General features: G+C 47.5%; 1 protein-coding gene across 2 annotated transcripts in view; it reads right to left on the bottom strand.

Annotated features, from left to right (window-relative positions):
* The window catches only part of CDH13 (cadherin 13), a 1,398,954-nt gene that overhangs the window by 990,020 nt on the left and 382,526 nt on the right, over positions 1 to 26,408 (bottom strand). The window contains exon 1 of one of the 2 annotated variants that reach the window (XM_032325076.1): positions 3,710 to 4,030. The exons of the other annotated variant lie outside the window; for it this stretch is intronic. Within the exon in view, the coding sequence (XP_032180967.1) occupies positions 3,710 to 3,754 (45 nt within the window). The 5' untranslated portion in view covers positions 3,755 to 4,030. Of the gene's footprint in view, positions 1 to 3,709; positions 4,031 to 26,408 lie in introns of those variants that run through there. 2 annotated transcript variants of the gene reach the window in all.

Below are 26,408 nucleotides of genomic sequence, written 5' to 3'. Positions count from 1 at the left end.
AACTGGACTCTCCAAGCAGCTGTCTTTTTGGAAGGAGGGAAGGGGAGAAGGATATTCTCGAGAACCTAGCTGCACTCTCACCCAAACAGCGACGCTCAGGCTGAGAGTGCGTGTTCCCATGCAGATGCTGATACTCGGTGCGCTGTTACTGGGGACATCGGTTTGCTGGGCAATTCCACTGTCACACATAGGAGATACTTCTAGAAGGAAATAGGTTTTATTTAATGGAAAACCCAAGGGCTAAAGATAGAAAAGGAGAGCAGGGAGGGAGGCAGAGCAGAAGAGATTAGCTAAGATGACTGTTGGGCTTTTAATATAGACTGTGGCATTACATAAACCCCAGATCACATATTCAGCCTTGCCGTTTATTAAATCTCTTTGGGGACTTGCTAAAAAAATGGTTCAGACATGTGAACTCTGCCACTTTGATTCTTTTCACAACTTATGTCTCTGTTGCCCCAGTGCTTTTGAAATCTTCCAGGCTGTCCCATGTTGAAGCCATCCCAGGGCAGGGGGTGCTCTCTGCTGCTCCTCCCATAGTATTTTCTCCTTATCAGAACCGTCTGCAAATAAACACCGCCCTTAAGATATAATACATGATGTTTCGGGGGTACTAAAAAAAAGAACACTGATTCTCATTGGAAGTCCTGAAAATCAAGATTCTGACCCCAACAAAGAACTCCCCATTTTAAATCAACATCTCAGAATTCTGTGGAACATTTTTGGTCACTCCCAAGTAACTGCTCTCTAAACCTGAACCACTCCCTAAAATCCTAATTCTTGGGGGATGACTCATTCATTGTTAGAACTTTTGGCTAGTTGTAAGCGATACCCAAAGAGGGCTGGGGGTGGGAGTCATATTTACAGTGTAATTTCTATGTTGGGACTCCTTAATCTGTTCCGCATTCATTATTTATCATAGCTAAATGCCAGAGGCCACTTCTGGGACAGCCTTTCCCAAAACACCCCAGGGGAGAAGAGAGGTGACTGTTCCTTGACTTTGCCAGCTTCCAACCATTGTTGTTTAGAGTTCTTCCTCCCTCTTCCAAAATGCCTAAAACCGCAACCAGCCAATAAACGTAGAGATTGATGGCTTCCAAAGCCGGACCCAGAGTATTACAACTGCAGTGGAAAAACACATACATGCTTGCCTGAACACCACTTAGGACCAAGTGACTAATTTGCTTTATTACATTGTTTTTCCCTTTCCTCTGTTTTCTCTCTGCCTTGAAAAAGTTTGGGTTTTGCCTGTTGACTCAAAAGCTCCAAGACTTTCTCCACTTCTCACTATGACAGACAGAGCTGTGTGCACTTAAATCTCTTGCCGATCAAGTGAACTGCGCCAAAACGATTTCTCTGCAAGGTGCTGTTGCAACCAGGATATCAATTAGTGTCCTAATGTGGACGTTTGCTCTGATTATGCATGACGATCTAAGAGAGAAATAAGCCTCAGAGAAGAGGCAATTCAGTTCCCGGTAGAACCTCTGCTCCCCCATGCTAAGGACCCGAGTGAGCTGACAGCCTTCAGACCCACCTCTGCCATCTGGGCCCGAGGAGAGAAGACACACCAGTTGCTTTACAAAAGGTATCAAGTGAGAAGTCCCGCGTGCACCGAGATTGCTGGGTGCTGCCATGCGGTCCGCCTTGCTCCAAGGGACGCGTCACTTTGGCAAGCCCTGGAATCCTAACTGAGGTCCAAGCATGCTGAGAGAGAGAAAAGGACCGTAAAGTCCCCCGGGAAGGGCTGGGGTAAGTGCTCCCAGATGCTAATGGTTCCCAGTGTGCCAAGCCTCATGATAAATGCATTATCTAGGACATCCTGTTGAATGCGATTAATCTACCTGGCAATCGCAGGAAGGTGATAAGATTATTTTACAGTGGAAAATCAGAAAGCTCAGAGATAGTCAACAACTTGCCCAGGGTGGTACGACCAGCATAGGGCAGAGAGGATCTGTCCCAATCAGAGGCGTCCTCTGAACCACCCTACTAAATGGGGATAGATATACATGCGTACAGCCTCAGGGACACTCAGACTCCAGAAGTCTGGAAAACTCATTCATGGCCAGACATAGGATTTGTGGCAGGACTTAAGGTTACAGAGACCCCCAAGACACTCAGCCAGCAAAGCCCCAGTGTTAGAGGTGTCAAACAGCGCAGTCCTGAATGGGGGCTGTGTATCCAGGCAAGACAGAAATCCTAAGTGGGGGAGGGGCTCAACAGTCCGGCACCTTACCCTGCCCCCAGGCACTGGCATCCACCCGCTAGCCCCCACTTTACTTCATTTCCATGGTCACTGTGTTCCTGGGACACTGGCCCATTTCCAAAGTCTAACCCCAGCATGGATCTAGCAGTGGCCTCCCTTAGAAGGCTGCCTCCATCTCCACATCCCAGCCAGCCCTTGCCCGGATCCTAGCTGCCTCCCCACCAGCCCCCTCTCCCCACCACACACACACTCACGCATGTGCCTGTTTCCTTGGCACTCAGGAGTCCTGGCCAGGAACTCAACACCCATTCCTAGCACCCAGAGACACTCCCTGTCTCCTTCGCTCCTCTGTCTGGCCCTGCCTGGATCTTACCCACCCACTTGTAGGCTGCCAGCCCAGCCCGAGCCCCATAGGCTTCCCGGGAGGCCTTGGGGGACTGGGTCACAGGGCTCTCAGAAACCACAGGCCCCAGAGCAGGGCTGGGCGTGCCCCTCAGCCGCCAGCACCTCGGTCTGGCCTCCTCGGAGTACTGCTTTCCTGCACACAAACTTCCCGAGATCTTCCAGATACAGAGGTGGTCGCCAGAGAACCAAGTCTCCATCGCACCCCACCCCCCACCCTCCCCCGGGTCACCGGCCCTTCCCTCCAGCCTCAGCGCTCCGAGGGTTAACAGGCAGCTGCAGCCCTGGTGGGCAAGGCTTGAACTTTTCTCTGCGCTCCGCGCCCGCCCGGGAAGACAGCAGAGGCGGCAGTCGGGGCTCGGAGCCGGAGCTACAGCTGGCTGGACAAAGGGGGCGCGGGGGGCTGGGGCCTGCGTCCCGGCGGGGGGAGTGTGGCGGGGGGACGCGCTCCGGGCCCGAGGTCGGGAGGAAAAGAGCCCCGATGCGGGCTCGGCCAGAGCCAGAGCCTTTGAGCGACAGCAGCAGCCGGGCTGCAGCGCTAGGCTGGCGGGAGGCGCCTTCCAGAGCGCCGTGGGGCTGGGCGAGGGGGCCCGGGCGCCCGGGGAAGTCGGCGATGCCAGGCCGGCCTCTCCAGCCCGGCAGCCGGCAATCCGGACCGGAGCCCTGCTTCCCCGCTCGGCGCCGCGCTGGGGGGGAACCGCGACTCCTTTGAGTCGCCTCCAACTGAGTCTTTCTCCAATGCATGAGCCTCCGGAGGAGGCGAATCAAAGTTACCCCACTTGATGTAGGCGAGAATGTCGCCCCTGATTACAAAAAAAAAAAAAAAAAAAAAAGACTCGGGAGCTCTCGCCTCCTCCTCCAAACGTACACACACACACACACACACACACACACACACACACACACACAGGCAACCCGGAGTAAGAAACAGGGGCCCCCTAGGATCCCCGGGGCTGTGAATGACCTCCCTTCAAGCCCCAGGCTTCCTTCGCTGCCGCGCCCCAGAGTCCCCCGACCCCCGAAAATCCCCTCGCCCTGCCCGCGCCAGACGATCCGAATGCAGAAACGGGGCGCGGGTTGTGCCCCGCAGCCCCTCTTCCCTACCTGGGACAGGAGAACGCACAGGAGGAGCGGAGTTCTCGGCTGCATTTTGCCCGACTAGAAGCGCCCGGCGGCGTTTTCATTCATGCACTTGGCTGCACTGAGCATATTTTCCGTGGGAGCCAGGCTTTGAGGAGAGGCTCTGCCTCACCAGCCAGCCAACTTCCCAAATAGATCAGCGGCAGCATCACGAAAGCATTGGGTAGAGGCTGATGACCAGGACCAATGGCTTTACAAGACGGATTCCTTCATAAAGCTCCCTCGTTTTGCATGGCAGATACAGGGCGAGCACCTCGCACAGAGCGAGCCCCTCGGAGGAGGCAGCCCGTTTGCTTTTTTGGACTGTTGGGGCCCAGCCTCACAAATCACGCTGGGCAACGCCAGCCGATTCCACTTTTGCAGAGAATGGAATTGCACCGGGGACTGGCGAGCACTTCCAGCCCAGTGCAAAAAGATTCTCTTTATTAAAATGTTAATAAGATCCACTTTAATTCCAATAAATCAAATAAAATGACCCTAGCAGTTCCAGCCCTTTCCACGCCTGGAAAGACTTGGCGGTGGATTTTTTTTTCTTTCTTTCTTTCTTCCTTTTTTTTTTTTTTTTCTTTTCCTCTCCTAATGTGGCCCAAGTCATGATGGTGTTTGGTGTTTCCTAGCCATCTCACAAATCACAAAGACGACAGATCAATTCTTGCTTGTAGAAAAAAATCCATCAAGGGGCAATAGATTTTATTAACTGCTCAGGTGAGAGTCTGACTGGCTGCCTATTCCACAAATGTGCATCTGGCACCAGATTTGGAGCCATGATTTAAGGAAACTTTTTTTTTTTTCTATATGGATGTGATTTTTCAGAAACTCCTACTAATCCCAAGGGACTGAGAATAGTCATGGCCTTTGCTCAAGGGATTTTGTAAGTGGGGGAGCTATAGGAATGAGGGTAAGAGGGATATATAGGTCTACCTTTCCCAGTAGGAATCTAAGAATACACAGTAAAGATCTCACTTTGTCATTTCCATACAGCCTCCTTCTAAAAAGGATTTAAGGTATTTTAAAATAAAGGCATTTGTGCAACAGAATTGATGAAAACAAAACAAAAAAATCCAGTCTGGGAGGAAAAATTCAGAAAACCAAAATGCTAAACAGAAACTCTTATTATATTTGCTCTGATTTGGATCTGAGCTTCCTGGTGGTCAAAGCAATAAGAGAAACATGTAAGTTATATAGTTCTAATTATAGAAAAATGTACATAAATATCTACTGGTGAAATTTATCCCTGGGGCTGAACAGTAGAATACATGTATTGTAGGACATCTCATAGAGCAGGACACTGAACAATGGACCATGCTGAGATCTAGTGGATTGGGCTATATTCCCAGCACCTGGCACAGGGCCTAGAACATGGAGACAGTCATCAATGTGTGTTAAATAGATGTCTAGACCTAATCAAAGTGGCAGGGGGTGGGTGACAGAGAGTCTGGAGCCATACTGCCTAAGCTTAACCCCCAGTTCTGTCGCAGATAAGTAAATTACTTGCACTTTCTGTGCCTATGTTTGTTCACTAGCTAAATGAGAATATAAATCATACTGAACTTACAAGGTCGTCCTGAGGATTAAGTGACAAAATGACCACTCAATAAAGGTAAACTGATGCACTTTTAAAAATTCCTTCATTGCCAGCTATTTAGTCCCAAGGTCACCTCGCGTGTTCCCAAGGTCACAGACAAAGCTGCGGTGCTATCTGACCTCCTTGCTGCGTTAACTAGCGCTGGCCCAACAGACGGCACTGGTCGCCCAATGGCCTCCAGAAAAGCCCAGGAAAGGTGGACGTTGCTGCTTCTTCCAGTTCCTTTAACTTTCCATCCTCTTTACTAAGTAGGAACTGGCCCTGAACCTTTGAAAGGGGCAGTCACAGTGTTTGATATAGATGGCTGTCCCTGCTTGGAACTCGTGTGTGGGGACCTAGAACCATGTTGCCTACCATTAAGAGTAAAATGGGGTATTTTGGAATTGGGCAGGCTTCAAATCAAGGCATCCTGAAACACCTTGTTTTTTCTCCATTGCACAGCAGGAGCCGTCTTGTCCGTCAGGGGCCAGCTGAGCTAAACCCACGGATTCAGCAGGCGCCAAGGCAGACAGGGAGCAGAGGACAGCTTGGGAGACGATAAACCACTAGAAGGGATAAAGATGGCAGAAATCATCCAGCCACACTTCCACAAGCAGCCACCTGGTTGGGACAGCAGTCCTTAGGGCAGGTTGTGCAAGGCTGCACTTGCCCCAAGTGTGAAACCGTATTTTTGATTTTGTAGTTCGGCCGGCCCTTTCTGTGGAGACTCCGTCCCTTCAGCCTCGCTGCTGCTCACCCTGTAGGTCTAATATTCTCCTTTCCTGGCCGGTGCAGGGTTGCACTTGCCAGCCCCCTTGTGGTCAGCATGGGGCTGTGTGACCACTTAGAGCCAATAAGCTGTGAGCAAAAGTGTCAGGTGTCACTTCACCGCTGGAGCATTTAATCGCTGGTGAGAGACCAGCTGGTTCCCTAGACCAGGGACCGGGATGGAAATGTGTGCCGGTGGGGTCAGTCAGGGTGTTCCCGGGAGCAACAGCTGCCAGAGGAAAGGAAATGAGATGGACAGTGTCAGTGGAGGCCTCCGCCAACCCCAGGGCAGCTCTGCGGCAAGAGAGGCCTTCCATTCGGAGATGACCCTAAGTCGGGGGCTGTGCCTTTGTGCCCTAAGAGGCCAGCTGTTGGATGTGCCCCCAAGGAGGCGAGTCATCTATTGTGAGGTTTGGCTTGGCCAAGAGCAACATTCCAATCTGACTTCAGCTTCATCGTCTACATACAAAATGAATGCACTGACCCACAACAGATAGCAGGATGCTGTGAGTCCCAGACTGCCAATGACTACACGCCCTGGTGGTACCAGTGAAGACAAGGGCACATCTGCAAAAACTCCACCGACTAGGTCTCCGCACGGTACCTGTGCAGGCATTCACCAGGTCCTGGGCTTTTCTCCTGAGTTACTGTCCCAGCAGGCAGACTGGCTCCAGCCACCACATCTGACTCCAAGCAAGCATGCCCTAGACCCTCTCCCATACCCCCCCTACTTCCATCCCCACGGCTTAGATTTTAAGGGCCAGGGGGAGTTAACTTGAAGAGTCTTCTTAGGCTTTAAGGCTCATCTTTAGAAACCCATGAAGTCTAGGAAGGCAGAAAAGATTTGTCTGCAAAAATGAGACTTAGTTTAGGATCTCCAGACTCTGCTTACATGGGGCAAGTTGCTTTTACTCCCCAAAGCTCAGTTTATTCATCAAGAAAATGGGAATGATAATACGAGAGTGCTACAAGAGTTGCTGTAAAAATGGATGCTACTTTTCCCCCTCAATCCCCTACTCCCATCCGTTCTCAGAGAACATGCATTTCACCAAACACAGGATATCATATTTTGTTCAATAAAGACAGAAGAAAAATCATTTCACTGCAGTGATAAAAGGCCCCTGAAGAAGAAATCCATTTGGTTTTTTTTGCATTTTCCCTTCAACTCCCTAATGGGAATCTTTTGGCTGCTGGACAGATCGATGGTGGCAAGTGAGCGCTGAACCTGGGAACCACCCCCTAATGGCCCCTGCTTTACCACCCTGCACTCCAGCCCCCCACCAAGCCCCCGGGTGCTTTTGCCCAGAACCAAGGTCTGCCTCTGGACACGTACCATGTTCACACCGCTTTCTCAGGCACATCAGGCTGGCTCTGGGGCTGTCGAAATCAGCCAACATTAAGTAGCTGTATCCTGAAGGCCCAGGTGGGGAGACTGCTGCCTCTCAATGACATGGGTGAAGACATCATTTCTGGCTGCGTGGAGGTTACCATGCACGTGCGTGCCGTGGCTGGGTGTTACGTGTACAAGCACACGGCTGTGTGTGCGTAGCGAGGTGCATGCCGTACCTTCTGGCAGAGATAACTTACTCAAATTTTGGTGCCCTTCGAATGTGCTTCTGTGATGAGGCATTTGTACAGAACAGTGGTAAACCAGAGATGCCCTTATGAGACACAAGAGTTAGGAGTTCTGCCAGGAGCCCTTGATAATGGGGAGATGCTAGGACCGCCAGGAGGGAAGCCCACATTGAACAGCCTTATGGACAGAGCACAGTGCTGAAGCTGCACCCCTCCCAGTAGGACAGTCTGCTCAAAAACACCTGTGACTATAGCGCTACGCCATCCCACAACACCCAGCCACCCAAAAGTAGCATCTTTGATTGTTCCCGAGCCACAAACCTGTTTTGTTTCCCCAGAGACCTTTATGTCACTTCATCTTCTAAGGGGTCACTTGCTTTCCTGCTCCATGACTCACCCCAGGCCGCACCTCCAGCTTTTACTCCTTGACTTCGGGTTTGGCCCCATGAACTTGATGTGGCCGGTGGAATGAAGCAGAAGTGATGAGGAGGCGGTTATAACCCCAGGCCCCAAGAGGCCCTGTGCATTTCAGCTTGCTCTCGCCAGGGCCTCTACAAATGCCTTCATGGGCGAGCTCATTGGTTGCAGGAGGAGAGGCAAGCACCCCATGAGCCCAGAGGTGCTTAGGTAAGCCCAGCAGAGCCCCACCCCGATCATCTGACCTATAGGCATGTGAAGTAAAATTAAATAATTGCTATAAATTTGGAGGTGGTTTGTTATATACCAAAAGCTAACCAATCCTTGCATTTGTTCACTTGTTATTTGTCTACCTCTCTAGAAATGTAAGTCCTGTGTCTTTCTGCTTCTGTGGGCTCAGCTTCTGGGACACTGGCATATAGTATGTGCCCAAATGATTTTTGCTGAGAATATAGGTTAAGTGGGTTCTATACTGAAAACTGTGTGATGCTGGTGTGAAAACTGCCCCCCTACCTATACTGGCCTACCAGAGAGGCTTCCTAATGGTGACAGTTCAGTCCTGCCACATGGAAAGGATGCTATGACCTTAATAGTCTCCAATCCCATGTGGCCATCTAATTCATCCTACAGCAAGGCAAGGTCTTCTGACGATAGTCTAGGCCAGAATCAGACAAAGTAAGGAACATTCCAGAGGCTACTGCGAGAATGTTGGTGCTCAGAGATATTTGGTGAGGAATACTTGGGGTCTGACAGCCTTCTGAATTTAGGCAATGTATAAAGAGCCCAGACATCTAAGACTAAGACAGGAAATGCTCCTTTGGCTTTGGGGATACTGCATTAAGACGGTGCCTTCACTGAATGCAATCAATACCATCGTGCCTTCCACACTTGCAAGGAGATAAAATCGGGAGTGACTTTTAGGCCATCTCAGTTCAATGGCCTCACTGTCTTTAGCATTTCAATCCCTCCTTAGTAGCAAAATTGGGCTTTCAGACACCAATTTTATCCTGTGAACTAGTAGCCGTTAAAACCCCCCTCTAGGTGTCTCCCTTACCCAAAATTAGTGACTGGGGTTATTTCTACACAGAGAATCCTCTCAGCATTAATTTTGGTAGAGCAGTGGTTTTCAAAGTGTGCCCCTGGACCAGTAGCATCAGCACCCTTGGGAATAGGCTAAAAAAAATGAAAATTCTCAGGTCTCCCCCAAGATCTACTGATTCAGAAACTCAGGGATGAGGTTTAACTGTGTATTACATGCTCTGTGTCTGCCCAGTTTAAGGATCATTACTGAAGAGAATTCTCTAATACTCACATATATTCATTCATTCATTCATTCATTCAAGAAACATTCGTCAAGTGCCTATTGCATATTAGCCACTGAGCAAGGCAGCAGAGAAAGAAAGGCAAAGGCATGGTTGTATACTTGAGAAAATGTGACTCCCAGAAAGCCATCATTCTGTAACAGTCGGCTACAGGAGGTGCTGAGAGTCAAGGTAGCCAGAGCTATGAGGGATCGGGGACTGTTTACAAAGAGGTAAGGGTCCCCTGTAGTTGGTTTCCATTGTATTGTCAGAAGCGTCACGGATCGTTACTTGATCGACGTTGTACTTTTTGTATCTGTCGATAAGAAATTAAATATAAATAGTAACAAAAACCTCCTGAAATTCAACACCTCCTTGTAACTGAACTTGAAGTTTATTCTTTACAATCCCATCTAGGCCTAGCTGCAAATGGCTGTGCTTGTGCGTGTGTGTGTGCCCGTGTGCGTGTGCGTGCACACACGCATGCGTGCACGGCAGGGGGTGGGGCATTATTTAGTGTTGACAGATAATTCTTAGCGTGCTTTCAGTAAGATCTCTTAACAGTGACAACAGGGCCACTAACCCCCGGCCCCTGCCTATCTACTGTCCCTGACAAGGGAAACCTGGAGCTATGGCAAAGGGGAAATGAGGAAGGGAAGGCATCCAGAGGAGGGCTAATGACCAGACAGAAGGCAGAAGACAGTTCTGGGCTGTTTGGGGTCTAGATCAGGATCAGCTTAAATGTCAACATCTACAGGTCGAGCTTTATCCCACGCACAAAGCAGAATCATCCAAACTATTTAAACAGGGAAGGTTCGATATCTCATTTGTGTTTTAGGAAGATCACTCTGTCTGCTTTGGAGCGTGGATTACACTGAAGGCCATCACGGAGGAAGAGAGACATCTTGGAAGACTATTGTGAAAAATAGAACCAGAGCAAGAAACTCTTTTTCTTTGATTTCTAACCAGTAAGCAATGAGGTATATTGCATGGCAATCTCTCCTGTTGCCTAGCAGTGTCTGGTACATAATAGTACACATAACATGAAGGAAACGTGCTTATTAGGTTACAGGAGATTAACTTTGCGCTCTAATGATCCGCCTCTCCCTGCATCTAATCCTGCTTCACTAATGGCGGAGTGAACTTCCTCACCTTTGACCTTGGGCTTTGCCACGTGGCTCGTTTCGGCTAGCAGAATGAGGTGGTATCGACAGGGCGCAGTCTTGAGCCAGCGTCTTACAGGGTCTCACCTGTCTGTGTTCTCTTACACCTCTGCCATCCTCGTAAAAGAACATGGCCTCCCTATCTATGAGGAACGTGAGGCTGAGGCCCCCCCACCTCCCGGGCCATCCACGAATCCACAGTGAGAAACAAAGTCTAGCCTATCCCCAGCCAACCTGATCTAGAAACAAAGTCTAGATCAGCCAATCCCCAGCCAACCTCTGGCTCAATATGAGTTAATGCTTACTGTTGTGCCACAGATATTGTTGTGATGGTTTGTATCCAGAAACAGCTGACTGATACGTAAATGCACCCCCTTCTTAGGATTACATAGAACTCAGGGAATCGGCTGAAACCTAAATACGTAAATCGAGCAGAGACGTTGACATGGGCGTGGCCAATGTTTAAGGTTTATCACAAATCCAAGCCTTTAATAATTACTCAACTCACCAAAGATTCCTCTCTTACACCTACCTAATCCAAGTTGGCTGTCTCCTTGCAAATCCCTAGGTTCTCTTTAGAATATTTATTGCAAAGCTGCTGAATCTGTCTCTGGTTGTTTTTCTTATGCTAGCATAATTGTGAGGCCATCACTTAACAATTACTTGGGAAAATTTATTTACAATGCAAGGCAGATCCATGAATGTTTGTAGTGGATAAATTTATTTACAATGTAATCCAAATTTGCCAATGCCTCGAGTAGATAAAATTGTCCTGCTCCTCTAAAAAGCAACCCACCCAGTTAATAGTTTCTATGGTCTTTTATGAATAGTCCAAGGTCAGGCCACCATAATGAGTTTGGGAAACTTAATCTATGGAAGCAAGTTAAGCACAGAAAACTACATTTTAATGATTCTGAATGTGTGACAGCTGCCAGAGTTTAACCAAATGAGAGCCAGAAAAGGCAAATCCAAGTCCCTTTTGTTTCTTAAGCTCAGCTTTTACAGAATTAAAACAGCAAGTATGCATTTCCATGACATCAGGAAGGACATCTGCCTTTTCTCCCCCTGGGATACCCTTTCCCACACATTGCCTGGCACAAAGTAGATATTCAATAGACATGGATGGGATGTATCAGGGAAAGAGCCCAGGTGCATGGGAGAGGTCCTGCTTGGCCCTGCACAGATGGCATCTGCCGTACGTAGGTTTACTGAAGCAAAACAAATAGCATACCTCTAGTATCAGCATCCATCTCTTGGAGGAGTGGTTCTCAAAGTGTTATCCTGCTGAGTGTCCCAGCTCAGTCCCAACAGTCTACATCAAAATGTTAATTGTCTACACTGCCCGTGCTTCTATTGTATAAAACTCAGTCCCAACACTCTACATCAAAATGTTAATTGTCTACACTGCCCGTGCTTCTATTGTATAAAACTCAAAAGGAAATATGTCTGAAATCATAGAAGTCTGTCCTGGTACATGACAGAAAGGGGAAACTCGCCACAGCCCACGACCTATCTCCTGGCTGCCTCCCCAGCTTCATCCCATTTCTACTCTCCCTTGCTCACAGTGCCCTGCTTTTCTCTCAGGCACCAAACATACCAAGCTCTTCCCTGCCCTGGGTCTTTACACGTTCAGTCACTCTGTGTGGAATGTTCTTTCCTCCACTTTCTGATCATCCTCAACCCCCGGAATCTGTTCATATGTCACCTCTCCAGAAAAGCCATCCCTCACTAGCTCATCCTTCAGGAGATCATTTCCTTGTTTCCCTCATGGTATTTTCTATCATTGTCACTATTGTATTTACTGTTTGTTTCTTTCTACGTTCATTTTTCTCACTAGAATAGGAGTTTCGTGATGGTGACGAAATAGCTGTTTATTGGCCATTGACCTCCAGGACCTAGAACCGTGCCCAATCCATGACAGGCACTCAATATTCTTTTTTTTTTTAAAGAAATGAATGAACAGATGGTCTCATGGCCAATGAGAGGAGACAGACTGTGGCTCTCCAGACGTATTAATTTCGTGAGCAATACCGTAGTGATCTGATGGTTAATGATGAAAAGACATCGACAGGGAACCACTATGCAAAATACGGCCAAGATTAAGTGTGCTCACTTAACATCTTGTGTTGTATAAAACAAGACGGAGGGTCCATGGGCCATGCGGGTCAACCAGGTGTCCCGCAGTATATCCTTTCTCCCAAGACCAAGCTCATATAGCCTGTGGGCTGTGCTATGGTTGAACTGAGGACACAGTTTTCCCAAGGTGAATTGGGAGAGGCAGAGGTGAGCCGGGGCGCACCTGAGCAAGACCTGGTAGAGTATTTTCAACCTACTTTCTCTTACTTGACACGTCAGGAATTCATCTAGAGCCTTTTCAAAGTGCCAGGTTCTTGTCCATGTAATGAATCTATTGATTCACTTTTCGTCCCCAGGAGACTCTGAAGACCACAGAATGTCAAGAGAGAAGACAAAGAACTCTTGTTGCTTGTCATGGACACTTACCGGTGAAGAGACAGGTCTCTGCGTATTCCCAGAAGATATTCATGACCCAGTTCTGATGTTTTTTGGGGAGCTAAACGGTTATTTATTTCTGGACTTACCTATTTTATCGCTCTCAGCTAACATGACTTCCACATCCACAAGCTGTTCCTCTTTTACAAAGAGAGTAGGACAACTATTTCTTCATTCATTCATTTAGCCACTGTTTTGATAATAAGCAGCAAGATATAGTAAAAACAAAAACTATTTTTCTGGTATTGAGCTAAGTACTTGATCTCTACACTGCCAGTCTCTTCCAACTCCCCAGTCTGATATCCATATTATTGCCAGAACAATTTTTAAGTATCGAGTATCTATGAGGAAGTAGGCATTGTTACTCAGCAGTTAATAACAGCAACTTTGTGTATTGCCTTCGTTCTGTCACACAGGCTTCGATGGCTCCCCATTGCCTCTAAGCTAAAGTCCAAATCCCTAATTTGTCATTCAATGCCACACGCAAAGATTCTACACAAGCATTCTGCTTTATCTTCACCAACATAGCTCAGACACTAACCATACAGAACATTCTACCATTCATTCCACAGGAGCTATGCACATGCTGCTTTTCTAAATTTCTCTCATGAAGGCCTAGTCCACTTAGTGATCCACAGCTCATCATTAAGGACCAACCACCTCAAATTTCACTTCCTCCAGGAAGTTGCCCCAATCCAGGCTAGGGGAATTGCACTTAGAACTTTCATTATTCACTTATTGGAGTCCCTCACTGAACAATCATCTACTTGAGGTAAGGAACCAAGTCTTATTCTCATCCATATCCTCAACAATCCCAGTGCCAAGCACACATGGGACTTCAAGAGAACATCTATGCGTGGATATGTACATGCATGAAAAATAATCATGAGAACTGCGGTGTGGATTAAGTGTCAGCAATTTTTCCAAGTTCTTCTCATTGAATCACAACCAGCTCCATGTGAAATCTGATCATCCCCGTTTACTGGTGACCTGCCCTGGGGTGGAAAAGAAGAAAGCTGCCCCAGGAGTCCAAGTACCTAAGTCCTAGGCCATCTCCACACCCTATCCATGCCATTATGGAGAACAGATCAGCATTCTCCAAGCCTCCATTTCCTTTCTTGTTAATGAGCACAACCTTTGGAGTGAGAAAGCCTAGGCTTCAGTTCCACTCTATCACTTACTGGAACAGTCTTAGGCAAGCTCCTCAACACATTCCCATCGAGCACTTGCCATCTGCCAAGCTCTGAGCGGCATGAAGGGAATAATTACAGAAATGATAACTACCATTAATTGAGAATTGTCTTATTATTTTAAAATTTGCTATTTATTGTCATTTTATTAAAATATTGCATTATTTAAATATTTTTTATAATTAGAATTAAATAATAGCCAAATTTCATTGATAATAGTAATAACTGCTTTATGTACTTTTACGTGTCCCATTCTTTAATATTTGTGACAATTTTTTATTTTTTTAATTTCTTTTCAGTGTAACATAATTCATAGTTTATGCACCACACCCAGTGCTCCATGCAACACGTGCCCTCCATAATACCCACCACCAGGCTCAGCCAGCTTCCCACCCCCCACCCCTTCAAAACCCTCAGATTGTTTTTCAGAGTCCATAGGCTCTCATGGTTCATCTCCCCCTCCAATTTCCCTCGACTCTTTTCTCCTCTGCATCTCCCCTGTCCTCCGTGTTATTTCTTATGGTCTACAAAGAAGTGAAACCATACTTGTGACAATTTTAACAGGGTTCTATTTTTAGTCCCACTTTAAAATGAGTCATCTAAGGAGTACACATGGAGAAAGGGCTTGAATCCAGACCTCCAAACTATATATCAGAGACTCTTGACCTGGGGCACCTGGATGGCACAGTCTGTTTAAGCATCTGCCTTTGGCTCAGGTCATGATCTCGGGGTCCTGGGATCGAGTCCTGCATGGGGCTCTCTGCTCAGAAGTAAGTCCACTTCTCCCTCTGCCCCTCCCATCCCACTCATGCTCACTCCCTCTCTCTCTCACTCTCTCTCAAATAAATAAACAAATAAAATCTTTGAAAAAAACCTCTTGACCAACTTGCCGTACTGTCTCTCCTTGTATGTTAACAGACAGACCCTGTCCCTAACCTTTTAAAAGTGCTCACCCCTCTCTGAGTCTGAAGATGCCCCTTTAGTCAAGTGTTGCTGATCGTTTCTGTAGCATAGATTGCTGTGCAAATTAAATTATTTGACTCATGCAGAATACACCCTGGCCTCTATGATGAGTGAATAAGACTAATCACCCATGGATCCCTTCTAGTCCTCGTGTTCTGTGGAATCAGCCCAAACTCAAGGGCCCCCACATACCACCCACACGGCAGTTTAAGAAGAGAACGATCATCAGGGGTTTGGAACCAGCCTCTGGGTGACAGAACTGGGCACCTGTGTGGTTTGGGGGCTGTTAATTGAATTAATGTTTCCCAATATTTTGGTCTCAGCCAGTTCTGTCCCATCTAAGATTGAGAGTATATAAACAGTGGTGACCTGTCCTAAGATGGTAAAATTCTCATTGACCCCAGACAGCCAACACCAGGGAGTGATGGCCCTAGGGCATGGCCACGTGACTTCATGGCCTTCAAGATAGATTCGAAAACTAGATCATATAGACTTGGTTGGACCCCCCATCTCTCAGTTACGTCAGTCATGGGTTCTTCATCATGGGCAGAAACTTTGGTGGGCTTGTGTCTTGGAGGGGGGTTACAGCATAAAAAACAATGATGTCACTGACGGGTAACATAATAGGGTACTTACCCTAGTTACCTTATAGATATTATACTCCTCAATCCTCGGAAAGTGGTTATCATTCCTATTGTCACAAAACACCACCACAATGCTCACAGTATCGGAGAGGTTGGGCGGCCAGCCCATTCTCACTCAGAGCTAATCTAGAAGACAATTAGAGCCCACAGGATAATAACTCATTCATTCTTTCATTTTTCCATTCACTCACTCGATCATTAAAGAAGTATTGATTGTGTCCCTTTTCTGTGCCAAGCACAGTTCCAGAAAATAGAGCTGGGAACGCGGCAGTGAACAAAACAGACAAAAATCCTTGTTTTAGTGGGGCAGGGAGGAGGGGGCAATGAAAAGCAAATATAAAATGTGATTAAGGTGGTGGCAAGGATTCTGGTGAAACACAGGCAGGAATGGAAGCAGGAATGCACAGGAAGAGATCTAGAATTCCACAATTGCTAACGCTTATTTTATGATTATTCTGTGCTGGTCATCACTCCAAGCATTCTGCCTGTACGCCCTCATTAAATCCTCCCAGCCACCCTAGGAGGCAAGTCCTATGCTTAGAATCTTACCTTAGATGAGACGATGAGGCACCGAGGGGTCAGTGCCTTGCCTGAAATTCCGTCGCTAACAAGAGGCAGAGGCAGAGCCAGGACTTGACTCCAAGCGTTCTGGTCTCTGAAATTACTCCCTTACCCAACCAAGTTGCACAGTAGCCCCAGTATAGGCTAGCTTAGCTGGTCAAAACTCTTAGGTGCATGTTTGGAACCCCCTTGTCTTGCTTCTGCTTCCTTCCTCCTTTGTCCTCCCCCTATTTTTTCCTCCCAAGCTTCCACCTTCTTCCGGTTACTAACGGTCCGCCCTCCTCCTCCTCCCTGCCCCACGTCCACAAGAGCTGCCCTGCCATTAGATCTCCACCTCCAGAGTGGGACACCTGAAAACTAACCCAGGTCCTCTCACAGCGCTTGACCCCTGTCACTCCGTCGTAACGGAATGAGGTGCTGGGCTAAAAGTCCCCTCCTCGCTAGGGCTGAGCTCAAGGATGCATGAAGAGGGTTAAAAGGACTAAAAGACCCATCCTGCTACCGTCCCTGTTTTGCAGATAAAAAAAATTGACTGTAAAAATAACCAGAGGACCTGAGCTGGGATTTGACTTCAGGACTGTTTGACCGTAAGCTCTTAACCACTGGACTTTGCCAGGCAGTTTCAAATAGGTGCTTCATTCCATAATGGCTTGAAGAATGAAGGGACAGGTGGATTAGTGAACAAAAGGCTCAAAGAAACGGGCAGATGTGCACAGGCATGAAAGCCGAAGAAAACAATAAAGGTGGTATGTGCATGACAGGGCACTAAGGACCAGCCCGGGCTGCTTGATAAGCAGCTTTGGAAATTCGCAAGACCAAACACTCTTCCCAAGTATTGCTGTAAATCCAAGCTTGCAATCTCGTAGGCAAGCCGACTTCGCCTTGTTTTTCAACTGCTGTTTTGGAATGGTCTCTTGCAGGTTTTTATTTTCTTTTATAGACAAAAACAAGTGTGTTTAGGGGACATAATTGGGGGGAGGCACCTGGTCAAACTAAGACCAGTACCTGGGGAGGGAAGCAGCAGTCTTGGGAGAAACAGAAATGCAGAGGTGCTGGGAAAGGGGCTTGTGCCGCTAATCCCTCACACTGTGACTTTACCAGCTTCTAATCGCCTAATAGCAGGGCACATAATTGGCAGAAAAGATTGCCCTGCCCTTTACACATATGTCTGCAATTACTTTTCAGACTGGGGCGATAAGTGGCATGATTGGTTTCCCCGTGCAGGCGCGGCCGCTCCTTGGAGACAGGGGGCCTTTCTCCCGGAGCCGGCTGGCGCTGTGGGTCACAAGAGGAACAGCCCCCTGCCGGCAGATGACTTCCATCACTGAGGGGCAAATCCCCAGCTCCTTGCAAGGGTCTGACCTACCCTCCTGCTCCCTCCTCCGCACACTGCGTCTCACGCCAGCCTCCCTCCCGAGCTCCAACAGCCCCAGCTTGCTCTAGTCCCAGCGTTCATGCTTACGGCACCTTCTGCCCCTAACCTCTTGGGCGTTCTTTAGGTCTCAGCTCACGTGTCACCTCCTCAGAGAAGACTTCCATGAACATCCTCTTAAAACCTCTCTTTACTTCCTAGCCCCAAGTCACACCTGTCACTTCTTTGATTCTTTATCTTTTTACCACATCCCATGGTACAGTGCCTTGTGTCCTTATCTCTGTTTCCCAACTGGGATGGGAACTCTACGAGGGACGCCCTCTCAATGACACTTCCTCCTCGGAGCTCAGAAGGAAACCTGTGACCGTGTGAACACACACGTATAACGGAAGTGAGTGCTTTGCCACGTCAACCATGCTCAGACGGAGGGCAGCTCCCGCTCTGCAAATGCTCTCTGTGCCACCCGATGGGACGCGTGCTCTATGCATACAATGAAAGGATCCGAGTGGAAGCTGAAAGCATGCACTCTTGAGACCTACAGACCTGGGTGACATCTCAGTTCTCTCATTTGAAGATTGTGTCCCTGGACCACTCTTGGACCAGCCTGAGGCCCGGTTTCATCCTCGGTAAATCGGGACTGAAAATAGCGCTCTCACCTGATTGTTGCTTGAATTAAATGGGATGACGCTTGTATAACACATTATCCCACCAGAGCTGGCACATAAACAATGCACAGCTATTCAATACATAATAACAGACACTGGCATTTCCGTTCGCACGATGAGGAGGAAGAGGGAAGGCAGCATACATAACAGCTGAGCACAAGCTACGTGGCTGGTAATCTGCTAACTTGACCTTCATGAACTTATTTCCCCATAGCAGTGTTCTGAAATAGGCAAGACTATCCAAGGTTTCTAGATGAGGAAACCAAGGCATCTGGGAATCAGGGACCTGTCCAGCACCACCCCATTCCTAAGGGACAGATTTGGACCTCAAAGCCAGATGCTCTGCTTTTTACATCACGCCTGGTTCCCTCTCCTGAAAAAGGAAACAGATCACAGAGAAGAAACAGAACACGGACACAGGCAGCCTTGGGGCATGGAAAATTTAGTTTGAGACTCAGTTTAGATCCTCCTAAGTCCTTCTCCATGACCGCTCCAATAGAGAAAGACAAACTTTGGGTAGGGTTGCCAGAAAGGACACAGGATACTCAGTTAAATTTGTATTTCAAAAGAACAACAAATAATTTTTTAGTGTATCGCAATTACTGAACACTTCTGATAATCTTCTTTTTCTCTCCCTCCCTCCCTTTCTTCTTTCCTTCCTTTGGTTTTGTTTCTTTTTTAAACCTTGTATTTCATAGCCTTGTATTTCTTATAACTACACAATATGTACATGGTTATGAGCCAACAAGTGCTCCCCAATAGGAATAAACGTTTGTGTTACACAGTTGGGAATGTCGGTTCAGTTCACTGTTTTCCTCTCTGATAATGACCCTAACCTACCCACAAAGGTGTTGGTCCTACCACCAAGCTATCCTACCCTACCTGACGGGGAAGGATCCTGAACTACTCTTGCCACCCTGATTCTGAACCAAGAAACATGGAGATTGGAAGAGGAGCACTCAGTCCAGTTAATGTCCCATGGAAACATTTGACCAATCTCTCTTTTCTTTCTTTTGCTTTTGTTTGGGTTTTCTTGTTTTGTTTCAAGTGGGATTTTGGCTCTTGCAATCGAATCTCTCTTGACGAGGCCATACCTCTTCTGTGGTCAAATTATTTGTCAATGAGAGATATAAAATGACCTATATTTTTGAGTTATTGGATGAAGGCTTTATTTCCTTTTAAAAATTCTCCAATTTCCTCAATTGGTTGCATTTTATTTTAGATTAATATATATATGTGTATATATATATGTATATATATACATATTATCAACAAGTCCATCTTATGGAAAATATAACATGACTTAATGTCTTGAAAATAACAGGAATTCTCAGTGCCATCAGCTGTGATGGGTACCCTCCAGCCAGTCCTCCCATGCCATCTGGATGGCAGAGGTATATCCATGCATGCCTTCTCTGAAGGAAAGTGAGAACCCATCCCAGGCTGCCTGTGTGGTGAGGGTCTCTCAGGGCAAAGACCAGCCTCTTCACTGCCTGACATCTGTGGCCTCAACCTGGCCCAGTCAATGGATTTCTCTATATTCCCCGGTGGTAGGGAAACACAAACAGAGCCCTATTATTCCCAGAACTTTGAAAGATAAGTTCTAAGAATTCCAGATGGAGGAGGGAATTGCTCATCCCAGTTACAGAGACTTAGTAGTCCCTCTAAAAATATCTGAGCAGCCGTGTTTGTAACAACTGTCATGTTCTCACTTGGTCCCCAGCCCTGGCCCTGGCCCTGACCACCAGAGCTCTGCCCAGCTCCTGATCCTTATGGTCTGCCTTTTATTTCTGTCCTCACGCTGTTGACAATCCGCAGTCAACTGAACGTCACAGCACATATTCCAAAACTGAAAAATCTCAACTCACAAGAAAACCAGAGTGTTTTACTCCACTCAACCCACTCCATGACCCCTTTATAGATCTTCAAAACTTTACTCTCTTGGAAAAGTGCTAGCACCCATTTAGCCAACTGCATGTTTCACTGGACAAATTTAGTGACTTCTTTAAAAGAAACGTTATCTATATGCTGTTCAAAAAGCCTTTCTGATGTTCGCTAACTTATGGCAAGGACCACCATTCTCTCTGCTAAGCATCATGAGGCCTCGTCTTCCCCCACAAATGTCACAAGAACCCTTCTCCCCTGAAAGCCTCAAGGCAGGGCCCCCAGGGGTCGTCGGTGGTATATGTGGATTTTTAAGCTTATAACTTGATGTACTAAGGATCTGGGCTGTGACAGTCCCGGGTCTCTGAGTGGTGAGTACTCTCCCCTCCTCCCTGCAATGCAGTTCTCATAAACTACAAAGTTTTGCTTAAAAAAAAAAAAAAATCAGTCTTTATTTTTTTGCAAAAAGTTTTATTTCCCAGATTAAAAACAAAAACTGCCTTCTCTAGCTTTGACCTTCCACTCTCTCTGGCATCAAGCTTTTACCCCCTGTACTATTTACCTGTTGCTGCCCCAAAACTCAGTGGAGTCAAACAACAGCAAACATTTATTATCACTCATAGGAATTCAAGAGCAGCTTAGCTGGGCAACTCTGACTTTCGGATCTCTACTAGGGGTCAGAGATGGATCAGGACTTTCATCCTCTGAAGGCTTGACTGGGATTGGAGAATCTTCTTTCAAAGTGGTTCTTGCCTGCAGCTGGGAAATTAGTGCTGACTGTCGGCAGGGGGCCCAGGTCTTACACACAGGGAACACTCCACAGGGCTGCTTGAGCTTCCTCATGTCATGGTGACTGTCTTCTCCAGAATGAGAGATCCAAGAGGTCAGGGTGGAAACTGCAATGCCTTTTATGACCTGGCCTCTGAAGGTCACAAACTCTAACGACCACCTACTTGAGTGGCCCTCGGAGTCACCATGGCACGAGATTACATAGGGTGTAAATACCAGGCACCCAGGTTTCCTGGAGGACATCAAGGAGGCTGGCTCCCACACTTACCATCTGACCTTTTCCTTCCCCCTCTACCTCTGGTCACCACTCCGCCATTCCCATTTTAAGTCCCCGGACCCCCTACAATGATTGGTCCACCTGGCTGGATGGACCTTTACCCATCACGTCTGCCTAAGCTGCAACCTTTTAAATTATTAAAAATGCCATTATTTACTAGAGCAAAACTCTTCTCTTAAAACTATATATTTATAATGGAGAATCAGTGAAAGCCACCTTGTCATCTGCTTAGGAGAGAAAAGATGTGGCTGCTCTGGCTGACCGTAAGCTCAGATGGTCTGAAGTTAAACACAACTGACACAAACAGACCAAAGAACATTTGCAGCAATCTTAGGCTATATTAGTAAATGTGGAATGTGTTTATCAAGGAAAGTGGTGATCTTACTGATGATTGAAATAGAGCAGACTCTGAGGTTCAGAGATGAGGGGACAGGGGTGAAATCCAAATGGAAACCCTAAGAAGAATGCCAGGCATTTTATACTCATTGCTATCATTAGAATATTTATGACCTATCCAAAGGGCACAGGTTGAATCTCTCTGCCTATCATATTAGGAGGTGGGAGGTGGTCAGGTCATGGTCATTGTGGGGTGGAGCCTCACAAGTAGGACTGGTACCCTCGTGAAAGAGACTCTCCAAGGCGCTCTTACCCCTTCTAGCACATGAGGACACTGTGAGCAGTGTGCAGCTGAAAGACAGCCCTCACCCAACCATGCTGCGACCCTGATTTCAGACTTCTAGAGCTGCAAGGAATACATTTGTGGTGTTTCCAAGCCACTCAGTCTGTGATGTTTCATTACAGCAGCCCAAACGGACTAAGACACTCATTGTCTCCAACACACCGTCTGCCCGATTTTCTTACCACTTCCCTCAGTCTTCCCCGGCCATAGCATCCCCTTTTTCCCCCACATTGGATTCCCGCATCAATAGCTTCTCAGCAGACCCACAGAGAACCCTTCACAGCTCCCTTCTCCTTTCCCCCCTTAACACCCCACGACAGCCCTGCTACTGCCCCGGCAGACCCAAGGATAACGGCATTGACAAATGGGCACAGTGCTTCACAGTTTACCAAGTGCGCGTATGTCAGCCTATTATCCCATCAAATCAGGGTAGCCCTGTTCCTTGAGGCCCCACGGGAAAGCAATCACGGTGAGCACCATGCAGTCAACGAGGGGAGTGAGACATTTCTTGCTTTAGCCAAGGAAGAAGATCTTCACACGCGTGGCTGTGCAGTTAGAAACTGGGAAGCACAAGTTTATAGGTTCACTCCACACAGAAGGAGACCATAGTCCAGACAGCTTAGTCGCATGGCCATGGTTTCATATCATGTCGGTGGCAGAGCCAGAACCTGTGACCCAAGTATGAGGACTCCAAGTGCTTGCTTACTGGAACTGCTCGGCCCTATAACAAAGCAGCCTCCCTCTGGATGGGGTGGAGGACGTGGAAGGGCAGCAAAGCAGTGCTTTTTCTTGTCCCAGCACAGGATCCCAGGGGGTGGCACCCCTTGCAAGCTCCCAAGAGCTAAATGCAATAATGGTGTGCACTTATCAGTCCCCATTGATCTTCCCATCTCCCTGTGACATTCATTATGGAAAACAGAGGCACGAGGGAAAGCAGGCGCTAGAATCAGAAGCAAGCACAGGAGCCCTTTGCTGCCGTTAGCGGCTTTCTTTTCCATTTCTAATAAACCCTGTTAAAAGCCTGTGCTGGGGAGTGTAAAAAAGTAGAGCACAAGGAACAAAGGCAAACATCTATTTTATTTGTGTGACAAAGACTCATGGGAGAAGCTGGCTCTGGCATAACAACACAGCTCTTCTCCTCGATGTTACATGAGCAAGAGAATTCAAAAGAGCTTATGGGAAAAACACAGGGGATCATTTGGAGCCTGGGAAGGCTGAGGGAGCAGAATGTCTGACAGGCACTACCAGACTGGGGGCCAAGACGGGGAGCAAGGGGGTTCCAAATCTGAGCAAAGCCTAGTCCCCTTCCCCTCAGAGACTCAGGACAGAGGGGAAAAGGGCAAGGGGAGTTTGCCAGAGGAAGCAGCTTACTGAAAAATGACTCTAAGTTCTTCTCCCCCACCAGTAAAAAATTAGAAGGTGGCTTATCCTTCCTTACCCCCACAATACCACGTGGCAATTTCCCACCTTTTTTTTTTTTTTAAAGAATTTATTTATCTATTTGACAGAGAGAAATCACAAGTAGGCAGAGCGGCAGGCAGAGAGAGGAGGGAAGCAGGCTCCCTACTGAGCAGAGAGCCCAATGCGGGGCTCGATCCCAGGACCCTGAGATCATGACCCGAGCCGAAGGCAGAGGCTTTAACCCACTGAGCCACCCAGGCGCCCCGATTTCCCACCTTTTAATACACAATTACAGAGGGCTGGCGATTGGAGGCCAACAGTAAAAAAGTCCTCTTCTACCAACTTGGAGAAAAAAAAGAGTGGGAAGGTCAGAGAGGTTTGCCTTCTAGGGCATCCCCCAGAAGAGGCCTCTTGCAGATAGAGGTATCTACTTCTGGTCACCTCATTCCCTCATCTTGAACCTGCAGAGAAGACCTCAGATTGACAGAGACACAGAGAGGGCCAAGCCTCAGTTAGGATGAAAAAGTTAGCTTTTTTAAAAAGTTATTTTAAGATTTATTTATTTATTTGAGGGTGAGCAAGGGGAGGGGCAGCGGGAAAGGGAGAGAGCGTCTCAAGCAGACTCCCCTTGATGTGTGCAGCCCCATGGGCGGCTCGATCCCATGACTCTGAGATTATGACTTGAGCCGAAATCAAGAGTCAGATGCTTAACCAACCAGACCACCCAGATGTCCCAAATCAGCACTTCTCAAAGTGAGCCACCTGGGAACTGGGTCAAAGTGTAGTTTCGGTGGGTCTTGGGACTGGGGGTGTGGTGGGAGGAGGGAGGAGCCAGGGCAGCCGTGCTGAGAGTCTGCATTCCTAACAAGCTCCTAACAAGGTGATGTTGTTGCTATTGGTCTACAGAACACACCTAAGTAGCAAGACCACAAGCTTCAGTTTCCTCTGCTATAAAATGGATTTTGTTGATAATGATTAATAACTAATAATAGCTGATGGTTTAAAATGGCTAATGTGATTATAATATCATCGTTATCTCTCATCATAAAAAGTAACTGAGGGGCGCCTGGGTGGCTCAGTGGGTTAAGCCGCTGCCTTCGGCTCAGGTCATGATCTCGGGGTCCTGGGATCGAGTCCCGCATCGGGCTCTCTGCTCAGCAGGGAGCCTGCTTCCCTCTCTCTCTCTGCCTGCCTCTCTGTCTACCTGTGATCTCTCGTTGTCAAATAAATAAATAAATTCTTAAAAAAAAAAAAAAAAAAAGAAGAAGTAACTGAAACACGTATTCTAAAACTGAGTTGTAACCTGTAAGGCACCCTATAAAGGTAATTAATATTCCTGGATGTCTTCAGTTCATCACCCAAACACACCTGGAACCCAGAGAAACATTCTCCAGAGGAGCAACGGCAGGGGAGGGAGTGTGTCACCAGAAAGCCCAGATGTTCTCTCCTATAATTAGGATGGCAGAAAGGAAATTTATTTCCTCAATCCTATGTCCAAGTCCATTTATTTTTGCCTCCTACTCTAATTGTGATTGCACCAAAAGGATTCACCTGTAGGAATTGACCAACTTTCCCCTTTCCCAACCCAGACAGCACTTAGAGGTATCCAAGATAACAGAACAGGTACACTTGAGTGAGGAAGTCCTGAGCTAAGAGAGTGAGAGACTGCTGGCGACTTGAGAGTTTCAGATGCTAGGAAAGAAAAGCAGAGTTTAATCATAGCTGACTTGTATTACGTACATAAGTAGGGTCCATTGTGACCTCCAAGACCAATTGCTATCCTCAGCCCTCACCATTGCAAAGCTACTGGAAAATGTTTACTAGAGCGAACACAACAGCTACTCTATCCGGTGGTGTTCTCTGGTAGAGAGCTGACGGGGGTTCCAGGGAGTTGATGTCCCCAAGAGTAGCCAGCAGTCTACTGGTGTTCTCTGGTTCCTGAGCTGACGGGGGTTCCAGGGAGTTGATGTCCCCAAGAGTAGCCACCAAATACTGACTGAAGACTTCATAACCAGATACTCCGGTTTCCATGCCCTGAGGTGGGGCCACTGAGAGGTATGGCCTCATAGCTCCAAGAGAGCTCCAGCGGGATGAGGCCCCAGCTGCCCCCAGAGAAAACCAGTTTATTAACATACACCCTGAATAATGTCCTCCCTTCCCCGTTGAATGAGTTTCCTGTCTGCTGTAACAAATTAGCATAAACTTGGTAGGTTAAAACAACAGAAATTAATTCTCTCACTGTTCTGGAGCCTGGAAGTCCAAGAAGAAGGTGTTAGCTGGGCCACGGTCCTCCCGGAAGCTCTAGGAGAGACTCCTTCCAGCTTCTGCTGCCTGCTAAGATTCCTTGACTTGTGGTCACACTGCCTTCTCTGTTCGCATCAAACCGCCCTCTGCCTCCTTATAAAGACCCATGTGATTGCATTTAAGGCCCACCCAGATGACCCAGGATCATGGGCCCACCTCGAGACCTTCAGCGATCATGTCCTCAATGACTCTGCCACAGAACTTACCATCCACAGGCTTCAGGGATTAGGACACGGAAACCTGTTGCCTATTTTTCTCTTTACCACACCTGTATCTCTTCCCTACCCCCCACCACTGGAATCCCTAGGATCATTTCCACCCCCCCCCCAAATTCTTGCTCTAAAATCCTAGTCTTAGGGTCTGCTTCTGTGGAAAGACGGACTAAAGCCCTCTTATTTGTTTGAGTACATTGAAAAAAATGGGACTTTCTCTCTGCACTTTAGAATATTTTTTAAACACATTATTGTCATGAGATGAGATCACCTGGGCCAGAGCTTCAGAAGATGGACGAGGAGTCCCTCCTCATTACAAAGGTCAGTGCCTCAGACTCCACTGCAGATTCCAGCCTCCTCGCTTTAGAAGATGGACGAGGAGTCCCTCCTCATTACAAAGGTCAGTGCCTCAGACTCCACTGC

The sequence above is a fragment of the Mustela erminea genome, chromosome 19 (genome assembly GCF_009829155.1).
Source record: "Mustela erminea isolate mMusErm1 chromosome 19, mMusErm1.Pri, whole genome shotgun sequence".
NCBI lineage: Eukaryota > Metazoa > Chordata > Mammalia > Carnivora > Mustelidae > Mustela > Mustela erminea.
This window is presented reverse-complemented; position numbering and strand designations above follow the sequence as displayed.